This window comes from Biomphalaria glabrata, chromosome 14, assembly GCF_947242115.1.
Source record: "Biomphalaria glabrata chromosome 14, xgBioGlab47.1, whole genome shotgun sequence".
Taxonomy (NCBI): Eukaryota; Metazoa; Mollusca; class Gastropoda; family Planorbidae; genus Biomphalaria; species Biomphalaria glabrata.
In genome coordinates this window covers 16,657,886-16,672,426 of record NC_074724.1, presented here as the reverse complement: position 1 = coordinate 16,672,426, position 14,541 = coordinate 16,657,886, and the positions used below count along the sequence as shown (strand labels likewise).

Below are 14,541 nucleotides of genomic sequence, written 5' to 3'. Positions count from 1 at the left end.
TGCAAGTTGAGAAGAGATGAAGTGCAACGAAGTGAAGAGATGCAGTGCAACGAAGTATAGCTAACTGTAAACTGACAGATATTGTACAGTCTTCTACGCTACATGTTACAGTAATGTTAGAGTTAATAGTCATTAAATTTATATGCAACTGAAAGTTTAGTCGTCAAGTTCTTTGCTGTGTTTTTATTTGTGTGCCAACTAATACATCTAGCCAGAAGATTCAGAAATACGTAACAATTGGTGTCAGAAGTGGGATATTTCTGGCTAGAATGTGTTCCATCAAACTTCTTAATGAACTTGACATGAAAGAACTTAGACAAGAGCTTCGAGAAAGAGGTCTACAGCTTAACGGAAATAAGGAAACGCTAACAGCACGTCTCAGACAAGCCCTGTTGGAGGAAGATGAGAATCCAGACACTTGCCAATTTGAAATCAAACCTAATACGATGGAGCTCCTGAGAACTTTGCAATACAAAATGAACTCGGTGAAAGAGAGCATTAAGGAGATAGAATCAGAAATCAACACCAGATTTTCTTCATTTTACCAGTTGACCAAAGCCATGAATGAAAATGAACAAATAGCAACCACGCCCAACAAGACAGTAGAACGAAGAGATACGATAAAAGATCAAACGAGAATCATGATGAATGAGCTGCTGAACACCCTGCAGGATCAGATTGAGTCGACTGATGAAAGAGCTACACCATTGATGAATAGCGAACAATTGTCCAACCAAGGACGTGGCGATACAGACAATTACGATAGGGATGCTAGTGATGGTTGTGCTGTCTGTTACTGTGATAGCAAACCAAACGAATGTGGCCCACAAGAAATGAAAAGAGAAGATAGCTGTTTCTGTTTCAACGAAAAGCAGAATGAGACCGCTGAAGAAACAATAGAAGAGACCTATAGTTTGACCGAAGCTTTAGCTACAGATAAACCTGATATGAGTACCTCAACCAGCCAAACAGATCAAGACAACGTTGGGTCTGTGTCCAAGCCTGTTGCTGTGGGCCTTAAAGACTTCTGTCTTCTATCTGCCAGTGTCTACGAGAGGAACTCGAAGCTTGATTACTGCAACTATGTGTTTGACAAGAACTGTACGTACGTAGCTTTAGAAGAAGACTGTGAATGCCAAGAAATACACCAGCAAGGTCTGGACTTAACAGAAGCTTGTCCAGCTGTCAAGATCAGCGCGAGAAGCCCTGGTCAAAGTCAAGGAAACACAATAGAATCTGATGCTGAAGTTGATGGACCTTTGCACGTTGAATGTTATCAACCTGCCCCACAGTCGAGTCCTCCAGACTCGGATGAAGGTGATGACGTGTTTGACACCTTGCCTTCAAGTGGACTTGCAGCTCATTCGCAAAGCACCCATCGAAGAATAATGCCGAAGCAACTTGTTAGATCAACAGTCTTGATCACTACAGCTATGAAATGCCATACCTTCCTATGTGCTAAGAGGCTGCCATCAGCATTGATCGACAAGAAAGCAAGCCAACGACAACGACATCAACGCAACCAAAGAAATATCAAATTGAGGAGGCGGAGAAAGCGACATATGCAGAGTGCAACGTGGATGGCTCCAACAAGATCAAGATACAAGAACACCCCTTCTCCCACTGATAGACCCCCACCTGCATTGATGAAACTCCATAGCCCATGTTGTTAGAAAACAAGCCCACCACTTCTCCCACTGATAGACCCCCACCTTTCACTAACGAAACTCCATAGCCCATGTTGTTAGAAAGATTCTGTCCAGAACCATCAGACCAAAGAAGAAAGCCTTACGAATCAGTTGAAAGTGTGAAGCCACTAAAGAATAATCTAAGAACATTCCTCATTAGAATAGGTTTGATGAAGTATAACAGAGGTTTTAGAAGAACGATAATCAAGTCAGAAGCAAGAAGGACAGAACTAGTTTAAGATGCCAGAACTGTGAAGTGAGTAACCATCTGAGATAGAACTGTACAAATAAAACTGTGCGAGAAGATCAACCCAACAGGCATCGTACAAACCCAAAGTCAGTTGCTGTTGTAAGAAGAACATGTGAATATTGCTGTACTGTAATGAACCTGGTCATCTCTGAAGAAGCTCTGGAAAAAGCCCTAACCCATCTGTAAAAAGATGCTTGAAAATGTAAAACTTAGCCAGTGAAGCACGAACTCGTTAGAATGCTGATGAATTTTCTCGACAAGAGTGCCTTATGTCGTCATCTGAAGGTCGATGTTTCCATACCAAGATTGATGAAAACATTTGTGAGGAACTGCTGAAAAATGAGGATTTGGCTCCTATTCTTCTATGGAAAGAAGATGGACAACTGCCAGTTTGAAAGAACATCTCTGAGAAGGGGGCAACCACCAAAGCTTCCTACTTGATCGTCGATCGATTTCATCAGTATCGTGGTGAAGTAGAATCTGTTCGGGACGAACAGATTTAAGAAGGGGGCAGTGTTACAAATGAACAGTGATAGGTAGAGGTCAACGTATGACCCCGGCGAGATGACACAGCAGCGAGTGTCCTCTGGAATCTACATGTACAAACAAAGACAGGATGTGACGTGCCCTCACGTGTTGTTCCAGGGGACGAACAGATCTAAGTAGGGGGACAGTTACTAATGAACAGTGACAGATAGAGGTCACTACGTGTGACCCCAACTTGATGACACTGCAGCCGATGTTTTCTGGAATCTACATGTATAAACAAAGACAGGATGTGACGTTTCCTCACGTGTTATTTCAGAGGATACTAGCCCTGTTTGTGCAACTTTGGACAAGCGATTAGGGACTCTATATAAGCCAGAGAGTTAATGTTAAAGTCAGTCGTATGGAGTCGTGAGTGAGCCGTTACAGTCGATACAGACTATGTAAGACGTGTGCGGCTCTGTGGAAGAGAAATGTGTACGACTCGATGCAAGTTAACTAGGGTAGAGTTAACTGGAGTGGACTACTGTCGTTAAAGTCTATACAGTGAACTACAGTGGACTTGAGCCGTTACAGTCGATACAGTCGATGTAAGACGTGTGCGGCTCTGATTCGGTAGACTTGAGTACGACTTGGTTCAGCTTTGGGAGACCTGGAGCGACACTGGGAAGTGTGTCGTTGGTCTGTTCTGTGGAATACGGCTCGATGCAAGTTGAGAAGAGATGAAGTGCAACGAAGTGAAGAGATGCAGTGCAACGAAGTATAGCTAACTGTAAACTGACAGATATTGTACAGTCTTCTACGCTACATGTTACAGTAATGTTAGAGTTAATAGTCATTAAATTTATATGCAACTGAAAGTTTAGTCGTCAAGTTCTTTGCTGTGTTTTTATTTGTGTGCCAACTAATACATCTAGCCAGAAGATTCAGAAATACGTAACAATATTTTAAGAATTTTACGTGTAATAAACATACCAATAAATAATAGTTATCTTATTCAAGGATCGCTGTTAGAATCGTTTGATCAAGAAGCTGACGGTGTCAACATCACGAGTTTGAAACCCAATTTAAGGTAATTTTTTTGTAAACATATTTTATTCCATTTTACGTTGTCTACTCAAGGTGTATTGTCTTTATTTGAAATGATGTTTTTTTGTTTTTTGTTTTTCTTGTTTCTATCCATGTTCCTCTCCCATCGGTGCTTCATCTTTCCAACCAATTCTTTATAAACAATATCTATTTTGTCTGTTCATATCGGAGGCGCGGTGGCAGAGAGAGGCAACGCTTGGCTTCCGTACCAATGGGTCCTGGATTTGAATCCTGGTGAAGATTTTTTATTACATGATATTTAGGGCGCCTTCTAGTCCATCTAGCTCTTATGCGTACCTGACATTAGTTGTGGAAAAGTAAAGAACGTTGGTCGTTGTGCAGCCCACATGACACGCTCGTCAACCGTAGGCCACAGAAACAGATGAACTTTACATCATCTGCCCCATTGATCGCAAGATCTGAAAGAGGGGACTTATTTTTTCACTGTCCAGTTATAAATATTGCAAGCGCAAGACGTTTTCAATGAATGAGACATCCCTTTGTAAACACATATTTATAAAGAAAGATGCAAAGCGCTGATGAATAAATAGCTGTCCTTCATTATAGAAACACTAAATGTAAGACCTAGCTTTGACAAAAACATTTTAGGTAAACATCATTTGATAGATGAAGAGACGAAAACTATATGATTACACATCACACAGCTTGTGAGGATAATTCAATAAAAAGGATTCCTTGCTGATCAAAGAATGTGTTTATCAGGTAACGCCTAGCTGTTGACATCAAATAGTTTTGTTTTTCTCATTTCCAATCAAGAGTACTGAGTTGTATTTACTGAGCGCCTAAAGGCATCACGGAATCTTTCTATTTTATCTACAGGCATACAAAGAGTGGAACATGGCACACTGAGCTTTGTATTGCATGAAAAATGCGCTATAGAGAAGGTAATTTTATAAAAGTAGGACACAGTTCTGTTATTTAAATTGGAAAGTTAATGTCAAACTGTAACGTTCCTACAAAACATAGACATATATTTTATTATTGGCGTTCAGCCAACCCTAATTTCTAAGCTCTAAGCCTTGAGGTAACTAAAAACACTCGTTACTTGAGCGTGTCGATGCTTGATATAGGAAATGCGGCCATGTATCGTGTCCAAGAATGTAATTTGTGTCTTTAGTCACTTTCATATAGAACAACACTCACCTATATCAGATGTAATGTTTATTCATAAGTAGATCATATATCTTAGCTTACGTCAAACAATAGAATGCTACAATTGAAGGGATCCTTGAGAGTCAGCTATCATAACGCAGCTGAATGGAATGAATTGATTTCTAAAGTTGAGAAACATTACTCTCTAGTGTGACCCACAAGTTTGTATCAAATCCAAACACTTGATACGTACAGAATTGCAGTTTTTTGTTTCTACAGCTATATTTTTAAGCTATGTTTATAAAACCATACAAATAAATAAACAATACCATTTTTACTTTTAAAACAAGTCAGACATAGAGAATTTTTCTTTTGGTTCACGAGTGCTGATATCCACATTTTTACTCGCCACACTAATTTATTATTTACCACTGGAAAAAAAAACGTTTTTCGAATCTCTTTTTAGATTCATGTTGTGTAATCTAGTGATACTCGAGTCAAACTATTAGAAGTAGATACTTTATTTAGATAGCTCATTTCGACTTTTTACTGTATCCTTCGTTTCTTTCAAAAGGATGGGTTGTTAAGTTGCGGATTTTTTTTTATTTCAGATTTGCTACATAATGAGTTAAATGAGTTAAAATGAGTTAAAATAGTGATTTTCTGGTTACAGACATATTCTACATACGTGAGTATATTTTTTTCTTTAAAAAGTCCAAAGTCAACAAAATAAAACGTGTTACAATTTATATCAATTACTATGACATTGGTTAGATAAATGTTGTAACTATGCAATCTGGAAATAAGGTTGATAATCATTCTACTTTCGGTGTGTTGTTTTTAAACTGTAGATTAAGTGGCTAAGTATATCATGACTTAAATCTACCTTCAAAAATTGAATCAAGAATCAAAGTAGCGTTATAATATTTGATTATATTCAGCTCTTATGCAATTATAATAAAACATGTGTAAACAGCTTTCGAATCAGTTTCCAAATCATTGAAATAAGCCAACGAATTATGCTATAAGTTTCAATTGTAGAAATCATTTATGATCACGTCCTCGTATAACTTGGCACCACACTTTTATGAAGGACTTCAGAGCAGTGAACACCAGTTGGGAAGAGGCTACAGTGATCGCCAGTGACCGATCTTTGTGGAGTCCACCCATCTCTTATGGTTATCTGACTTTAGTTTAGTTTGGGAAAATAATGGCGGTTTGTCGGTGTGCTGGCCACATGACACCCTGCTCGTTAACCGTTGGCCATAGAAACAGATGACTTTTATATCCTCAGCCCCATATATCCCAAGGTCTGAAAGGGGAAACTTTAACTTTATTGTTTTATAGTCAGCCAACCCCACCACTGCTCCAGACATTTCTTAGTTGGGAAATGGGCCAGTAGAAATAATTTTGGTATGAACTCCTGTAAATATACTAACACCACCAGCACATGTCCAGATAGCAGTGGCGCTGCAGGGTTTAAACTTTAAAGTGATGGATAAAACGAACTGAGTGCACAGTGGGTTAACATAACGGGAGCTCTACAGGTTTAGGTAGGAATCAACATTTCAAGTAGAAAAACAAATGTAATAACAGTTTCACATTTTTAAAACAACCTTTATATAGAAAAAAAATATGATTAATTAATATCTAGACTATGCATACACAAGTATTAAAAATATAATGCATGAAGTAGATAACTAATTTGTAAAAAATCATAAAAAATTGCAGACATATAAATGATATAAATTGTAAAACAGCACTACAGCAAACAGTGAAAGTCAGAAATTGGAATAGTTCTAAATATTCTAGTTTACCAAGAGGTTTTATTAATTTATCACTTACTAATGTACATGGATGTAAGAAATACTTTTGTACACAATTTTAATAACGAATTAAAGTATTTCTGCATTTAAAGGCATTTTTTTATGTTGGAAGAGATGGTCACTAGGTGTTTGGAAGTGGGTGACAATTCATTTGTAAAGCCTCAACATGGAACAATTTTAGTGATCACAGTCACTTCTTAAAACCCGGAAAATGTCCGACAAAAGTGTACAACGAATTTGTAAAGACTAAGACTTGTTAACTGGAAATTTTTGATTACAAGGACTCTTATTCTTCACTTAAAAACACAAATATTACAATTGTAAGCCTCAAAAAGTGATGAAATTATTTTTTAAAGCTCTTCTACTTTTTAAAATATCTAAACGTGACAGAGGCACCTTCAGACTTTATAAAACTATAGGCTAATAATACAACGAAACAAAAATGAAGGCGTGACTGGCACGTACTCACTGAAGAAACAAATGTGTTTTTTATTTCATTTGTTTTTCATCATAGGACATGGCTTCTGTTATTATGCTCACTATAAGCTGTATTATAATGCTAAATAGATAAATAGAAAGTTAGATAGATAGATAGATAGATAGATAGATAGATCGACAGATGATAGGTAAACCGACAAATAAATGGATAGATGGATGGATAGATAGATAAAGGTGATAGATTATATAATATTGTAAGACATATTTACTATTTTTAATGTTCTCTTTTCTGACTGTATAGTCTATGCAGGCACTTCACAAAGAAAACCTACTGAAGTTGAAGATAAAGCGATACACTGACCATCAGCCATTCTATAATCTAAGTTTCGATAAAAGTTCTGACAATTCTCACCATTGTAATTGTCTGGTTCTCCTGGACCCCAAAATGAAACTACAGCACTTTTACTGTGCCTGTAAGTCCAATGACCTTCGTGACCTTCATCTGATCCCCCAGCCATTACTTGCATGAACTGAGATCCATGTGACCTTACAAAAGTTCTCACAAAATTAAACTCCTCACTGGTGTCCATCTCGGCCAGATAGCCTCCGAACAGAGTACAAACCGCTTGAGCGAGACTTGGGTAGAAAAATGCAGCTTCCTTGGTCAGTAAATACTTTTTCCCTTTAAAATTATTCGACGAAATAAATAACTCATCTCTTGATGAAGCTATCGTTCTGACAAAGTTTTCTTGCATGTGAACGACAGAGTTTGTTTTATTTTCTATGCTAGCAAATCTGATTTTATTTTGATTGTCAACAGCCGTCCAATGTGCTGATTCATTTTCATTTTTTTGTTGCAAGGTTTCAGTTTTGTTGTCGACATTGTTAAAAAGATTTTTTAGGCTTGAAATTTCTAGAGATACAACGTTTTTCAAAGACGAAAACTCGAATTTTAATTCATTGAGTTCTTTCCTTAAATGATTGATTTCACTGATGACTGACCCAATGCTTGGCAAAGCTACCGATACAGTGGCCGTGCTGGACACTCTTAAAGGTTTCCCTATTTCATCGATCTCATTGACTTCACATTTATACAAACCTGCAGACTCTTCTTGGGGGTAACTCCATGTTATGTTCAGGTAGGACAGCCCAGTGCTGTTAATTGCGCCGGTAACGTACATACTGGTATCACTGATATAATTGTTAACTCCTTGAAAGCTGCTTACAGACGATATATATGTGAAAGTTGGTTGAACAGTGTCCCTGGAATGTGAGACAACGATTGCTATCAGACTCTTGTTGACAACTTTAATGGAACATTCCAAACGCATTGTTTCAGTCAGACCTAACGTTATGTTGCTCGGAGACACATTCAGAGCTGGAAACATATCTGTTCAGACACGTAAAAAAAATATATGAATGAATTTAAAATATTACACTAAAAGTTCATCGCAGTAAACTTTTCTTCCTTTACATTTTACTTTTTAATATCCATGTAAGCAGAACGTATACAATTGAAAAATGAAGAGAAAATGATATGCAGAAATAACGTGGTGATCTGCATATATCAATGAAAGTTACAGAAACAGTTGATGTGTAGTGTTAGGACACGATTAGGAAATTTGTGCTGAAGGTTATTGGTTTCATCAAAAGGGTAAGGTTTTTAAATTGCGATAGTGACGCGACAATAGGGTTTGTTGGACTAGTCCGTTTCGTTTCTTTGATTTAAAAGTATTGGGTCGGAAGTCGCTTTTTTCCTTATATATCTTTGTATTTTTCAGTTCAGTTTTTTTAAATTAAACTGACATTATTAAGCTATTATTTTAAGTGTACCTGATAGAGAAAAGAATTCTGCATAAAAATACGGGTAGTTGGGATATAACCCAATAGAGGCTATAAAAAGAAAAGACCTGAAACTAGCGCGTGAAACTACACATTTACAGTACTTTATTTGATGAGTATTTTACCCAAGATCTGTGTTGTTTTTATAGGACTAATTTATTTCATGTACATGGCATTTTCCGATACACAATTTCAAACACAAAATAATTGTTGAAAAAAATTGTAGTGATTTTAAACTTTAAATGATTACTTAAAAAGGTGTTACTCTAATCAATTTTGAATATTATTTTGTTATGAATGTCACTGTTTATTTTGTGTCTGTTCTAGTTTCTTAAATTTTTCTTGAGTAATTGATATACCTGATTTCTCCAAGCAGCCTTTGTAAAATATTGGTCCTAAATAATGCTATGTTTATAAACGAAAAATCGCATGGCTGCATTATGATGAATGTACGTGTTAGTTCAATATATTTTATATTACTAGGTAACTATAAATAACCGCATAAATAGACGTTAAGTTTATTTTTTTTCTATTAGATAAAGTCATAGGTCAAATTTTTGTTTATATCCTAATTCTAAAAAGGAATAATAATAGAATTATACAGTGAAAATAATCACTAAGTTTTTCTTTTAATAGTTTTGAAAGTCTGAGTTTGTGTTTTTGCAGATGTACAAAAGCTACACTATGAATCAGTTCATCTCTTCTAATTGTTTAGAAATGATTGTATAAATGTAGGCTTTGATATTTTTAGCCTGAATTTAAGAAGTTACAAACTTCAAACAACTAATATATTGCCTCTTCCATAAAACTTTGTACTTAAAAAAATAAATGTATCCAATGCTCGAAATCCTGCTTGTATACTTAGACCCTATTTAAACAATCCGGTATCAATGTATTAAGTAGCAATAACCCCGCAAAAAATTAAATGAAAGAAGATTGAGATATACATATATTTTTGTGACTGTACGCACCGGTACGGGGTACCGGCACCTTTTTTCAATGTCGGTAAAAATGATTACTTTTCTTGTAATTCAACGTTAATTGTTAATTTTTTATTAGTTGAAAGTTAGGCAATCTATCACTGAGTACCGGAGCCTCTTTTTTATTTTTACAAAAAAAAGCACTTTATATACTTTCAGCCGACATGCCGTATTATTAAAAACACCTCTATGTGAACTTCTCAATCATCTAGAGTCTTAGACAGTCATTATTTTAGACTAGATTTAAGTAGAGTCTAGACTCTAGACCTAGATTTAGTAGGCCTATTATTATAAAAAAAAATAATCAGTCATTAGAGACATCATTCGAAATTTTATTATAAGTCTTTATTAATATCTAGACTTTTTTCTAATAAAACTGACTATAGGCATAGCATAGGCTAGACTCGGCAATCTAGTCTCAAGATAGAATCTATACTATTACTAGATCTATTCGATTTTTATATATAGATCTAGACTAGAATTAGATTATAGATCTAAATATACTAATGGAGAGATGATATGAGGTGTTAGCTAATAGCGTTGCACATGAAACAAACCTGGGTTTTTCTAAACTCTAATTCTTGGTATGTAATAGTAAAACAGCACCTACCTACTTAAATCGTAACTAGCAATCAAAAACCTATATTTATTGTAGTATATATAGGTCTGTGGTTGTATTTTATATAGCCTTCGTAACTTTTTCTATAGAGAAATGACTTTTGTAATTTCTTTTACTGAAAATTGGGCTATTTGCGTCTGACACATATAGAATTTTTATGTTCAGGAACAAACCCTATTAAAAAATAAAATCTTAAGAAAATACTTTTTTAAAAAGCTAAGCTTATAGTAAATGTAATGGTATATCAATTACTTTGGATCAACCATGTAATTAAATTGACCTAGACATAATAAATCTGTCTGATAGAAATATTTTTACCAAATTGTTTTTTTAATTAGCCTTTAGTTTTCTCAATGCCCTATGATCCTATTACTTGCCAGGACCAGTTGGGAAAGGGGGAGGGAAGAAGAAGGTTATATTTGTGAATGTTTGTGATCGTTTTTTTTAAGCATAAAAATGGTCACTTAGGGCTCAAGAGTCCTTGTACTTGTACCACCACCTGTCAAGTACTTTTTTTCCCTTGTTCAAAATACCAATAGTTAATTAACTATTTTTTAAAATGATTCTTGTGTTTTCGGGTAAAAGAAATACATGTACACAATTTCAGCTTGATCCGAGATTGGGCGTGGGAGAAATAACGTGTCTACAATGTTTACCATACAGACAGACAGAGTGAGTTGAGTTAAGCTCTGTAAGAAACAAGACTAGATATTGAAGTGTAATGAACGTTAGCATAGAATACTCTTGGCAGCTTTGGAGAGAGGTCGGCCTAAGTATTGTCGTGCGCGCGTGAAGTTTTCTTTGCATTTTATATTGGTGTTTTAGCGTATAGGAAGTAGTTTCTTTTAAGTGCGTTTTGTTGTCTAGAATATTGTGTTTACGTCATCCTTAGTTCCCGCAAGAGAGAGAGCTTCTTTTGTGAGCTAGGTAGCTGGTTGTTTGTTTTCCCCTTGTAAGGGTACGTAAGTACATAATTTTATTAAGTAGGCTGATCTTTCGGTACGGGTGTCGCTATTTAAAAGTTCTTTCTTGTAGCGGCATCGCTAGATCTAGATTTTCTTGTCGTTTCAGGGTGTTAGGCTTTGGGCTATGGGAAAGTGTGTCGCCTTTCCGTCCTTGGAGTTGTGCCGTAACTCTTGTTGTTGAAGTGTAGGGAGTTGAGGTTACGTTGGGCGCCGAGATGGATTGTGAGCGTGAAGGTGTGTTATGTAAATTTATTGGCGTGATATTAGACTAATTATTAATTCAATGATGACTTCAATGATAGTGATGTATATGTAAATATGTTGGTAACTTATAATTAATTATTATTAAATATTGTTCATATTAAAAACCGTTGTTATTCACTAACTCTTCAGTTGAATAACTGTTATTCGATGTTAGTATTTTACATGCCATTACTTTTAGGTTCTTGTGTTATTCTGTTCAGGCTGGGGATACGGGACCATCATATCATACCCTACTTAAGCGACTAAACCAAACTGACAAGTATCTGGAGTAGATATTTAGCTTAGTCACACATTAAACGGTTTCCTTCATTCGACATCTTTCATCAGCGTCATGTACCTTTATAATGTTGTCCATTCACAATGAATTCTTAATAGACAGACAGACAAACAGATTGAACGATTACATCCATTTATGCTTCCCCGCATAGGAAATTGCGCGATTGCAATATTTTTGCCTGGTAAAAGAGTAGAGATTTTTTGAGTTTTTTTGACATTTCATTTTCGGACTTGAATTTTTAAATAATTTAGATTTAATGTTTGGCGAGAAACATAATATTTACAAAAAGTGCATCTATGGATTTTAGCTTTGTTTTGTCTTTACAGTGGTGCCTAATCTACAGGTCGATGCAATATCCGTCCCATGAAATGATGTTATCCGTCCCATGACATTGGACATTTTAATGAATCTCAGGCAGAAAAAGATTAGGAACCATTTGGAAATGCTATTCGGTATAAAAGTGGGTAATATCTGAGTGGTTTAGTGCTTGGCTTCCTAACCTGGGTTCAAATCTCAGTAAAGATTAAGCTTTTGAATTTCGGGATTTTACATGACTCCATCCAACTCTGATGGAAACCTGACTTTTGTTGGGGAAAGTAAAAGCAGTTGGTCATTTTGCTGGCCACATAACACTCTGCGCGTTAATCGTTGGCCATAGGAATAGATGACCAAACATCATCTGACCCATAGATCGCAAGGTCTGAAAGCGGAACGTTTTATTCTGTATACATGTTTAACCTCTTTGAATAAATGTTTTGGTTATGTAATTTCTTTGATTATATCTAATATATAAATACAAAATAAAAATTAAGCCAAGAGACTTTTATTAAATTAGGATGCAATCGCTAGGATGTAATTATCTCTAGAATATGATTAATGTAAAATAAAAAAAAAATATAAATAATATACTACAAAACTACTCTTGTTAAGTATAATTAGAATGTAGATTAGAAAGTTTTATATTATTTCTTTGGTTCATTGTAAACTATCGTGTCATGTGGCCGGCACAAAGCCAAACCGTAATTACTTTCCTTTAACTACAATGTCAGGTAGGCTACTTATGTCAGAGTTTGGAGGACTCGATAAGGTCTAAAAACCAAAAGTATTCATCCCAGTTTTCACCTTGATTTGTTCTTGTTTCAAAGAGAAGATTTAAAAACTTAGCCACTAAGATTGCATCTACATAGGGGGAAAAATCATCTCGATTTTCAAAAGACTACTACTTTCGTAAAGTCTCACATGCAAAACTTATCGAACAACTTAAATAAAATACAAGAATCATTAACAAAAATAAATACATAAATCTTTTTAAATAGTAATAAATACCGTTGCAGCCAATCTGTTTGCTTAAAAACAAAATGCCAATAAAAACTAACGCTAAATATTGAAACACAATTTTCATTTTTGATTTTGTTATTAAACAAACTAAGTTAGACATTAGTACAAGGTGAACATTTCTTGAGAATTAAAAAACATGTCAGAAAAATACATTTACAGTCTTATCTGGTTTTTTTTTTCTTTCATTTTTTTCTTAAAACAAAAGTATAATCATGTTTTTAAAACAGCATTGTTGTGGTCTATTGGTATAAAATGCAAAGCTACTTAACTATTGGCTTCAACTACTTGTTCATTTCGCTTTCCCTTCGAGATGTGTTTACGACAGTCTCTAGCTCAAACCCCGCTAACAGTCTGTCTCTGCTTGGCTTTTACTAGGAAGTACTTCATTTCTAAAGGACCATCAAAATAGAAAGTCAAGTATATAATGTTACTTTATCTCACTTCTTTAAAAACCTCCATTCTAATGGCTATGTACTGTAGGTAGAAAGAATAGCAAGCTTCTTGTGTAAAGTGCCATCGTTTATCGTGAATTTTGGAGGTGGTTTTAAAATCAAAATCTTACTTACTGTGGTCTTGAAATTTGAGATTGTCGTTTGCATTTTTTTTGTTTTATTTTATAGAAGAGGGGAATTTAACTGCAAAAACCCCTGGTAGGGGTTTTAAACTCAAAACCTCCTGAAAGGAAGTTTTAAACTCAAAACCTTCTGGTAGGGGGTTTAAAACTTAAAACCACCAGGTCTAGAATGAACATTTGTTTAAACGTTTCTTTTATCTACAGTACATTAGGCATTATCTATTTAGGAAACCAAAGATAATTGCCTTTTGTTCAATATATATTATGTATAATGTTAAGAGTCTTATCTTATGCCAGAACACTTCCTTATTAGATCTATAAAAAAAATTGCAAAAAATAAAACAGCGGAGAAATAAGGTCAATGTTAAGCGATTTTAATCAACACATGTTTTGAAATCTACTCTCTCTATATATATATAATATATATATATATATAAACATAAAATTGCTTTTACCTTCTAGGTGCTATCTAAGTGAAGACGCAGTAGCTAAGCGGTGCAGCGTTTGGCTTTTAAACCTAGTGAAGGCTGGTATTTTTCATTCTGTGATCTTTGGGCGTCTCTGAGTCCACAGAGCTTTAAAGGGTTCCTGATATTAGTTGGGGAAAAGTAAAGGCGGGTGGTCATTGTGCTGGTCACATGACACCCTCGTAAACCGTAGGCCAAAGAAACAGATGACCTTTATATCATCTGCCCTATAGACCACAAGGTCTGAAAGGGGAAACTTTTTTTTATTTAAATCATTAGGTCTCTCAAACTATCGCCTGTATCCGCATTAAATTCCATTTACCTT

At 35.3% G+C, this 14,541-nt stretch overlaps 1 protein-coding gene across 3 annotated transcripts; it reads right to left on the bottom strand.

The window, feature by feature from the left end:
- Positions 1 to 5,539: 5,539 nt before the first annotated feature.
- On the bottom strand, positions 5,540 to 13,920 carry LOC106051637 (uncharacterized). Of its 3 annotated transcripts, XM_056010277.1 has the most exons (3): positions 13,742 to 13,918; positions 13,445 to 13,564; positions 5,540 to 8,280 (listed from the first exon to the last, which is right to left on the bottom strand). In XM_056010277.1, exon 3 carries the CDS (start codon positions 8,276 to 8,278, stop codon positions 7,193 to 7,195), a length of 1,086 nt encoding a protein of 361 aa, XP_055866252.1. In that variant the 5' UTR covers positions 8,279 to 8,280; positions 13,445 to 13,564; positions 13,742 to 13,918; the 3' UTR covers positions 5,540 to 7,192. The 3 variants fall into 3 exon arrangements, with proteins under 3 accessions (XP_055866252.1, XP_013062293.2, XP_055866251.1); XM_013206839.2 differs by lacking the exon at positions 13,445 to 13,564 and having other exon boundaries at positions 13,742 to 13,920; XM_056010276.1 differs by lacking the exons at positions 13,445 to 13,564; positions 13,742 to 13,918 and adding an exon at positions 13,164 to 13,315.
- Positions 13,921 to 14,541: the final 621 nt, after the last annotated feature.

Coding starts and splice junctions, on each gene's coding strand:
- LOC106051637 (XM_056010276.1), bottom strand. CDS start 13,275: ATGTCTAACTTAGTTTGTTTAATAACAAAATCAAAAATGAAAATTGTG. Junction 8,281..13,163: donor CAAACAGATTGGCTGCAACG/GTATTTATTACT, acceptor GTGTCTGAACAG/ATATGTTTCCAGCTCTGAAT.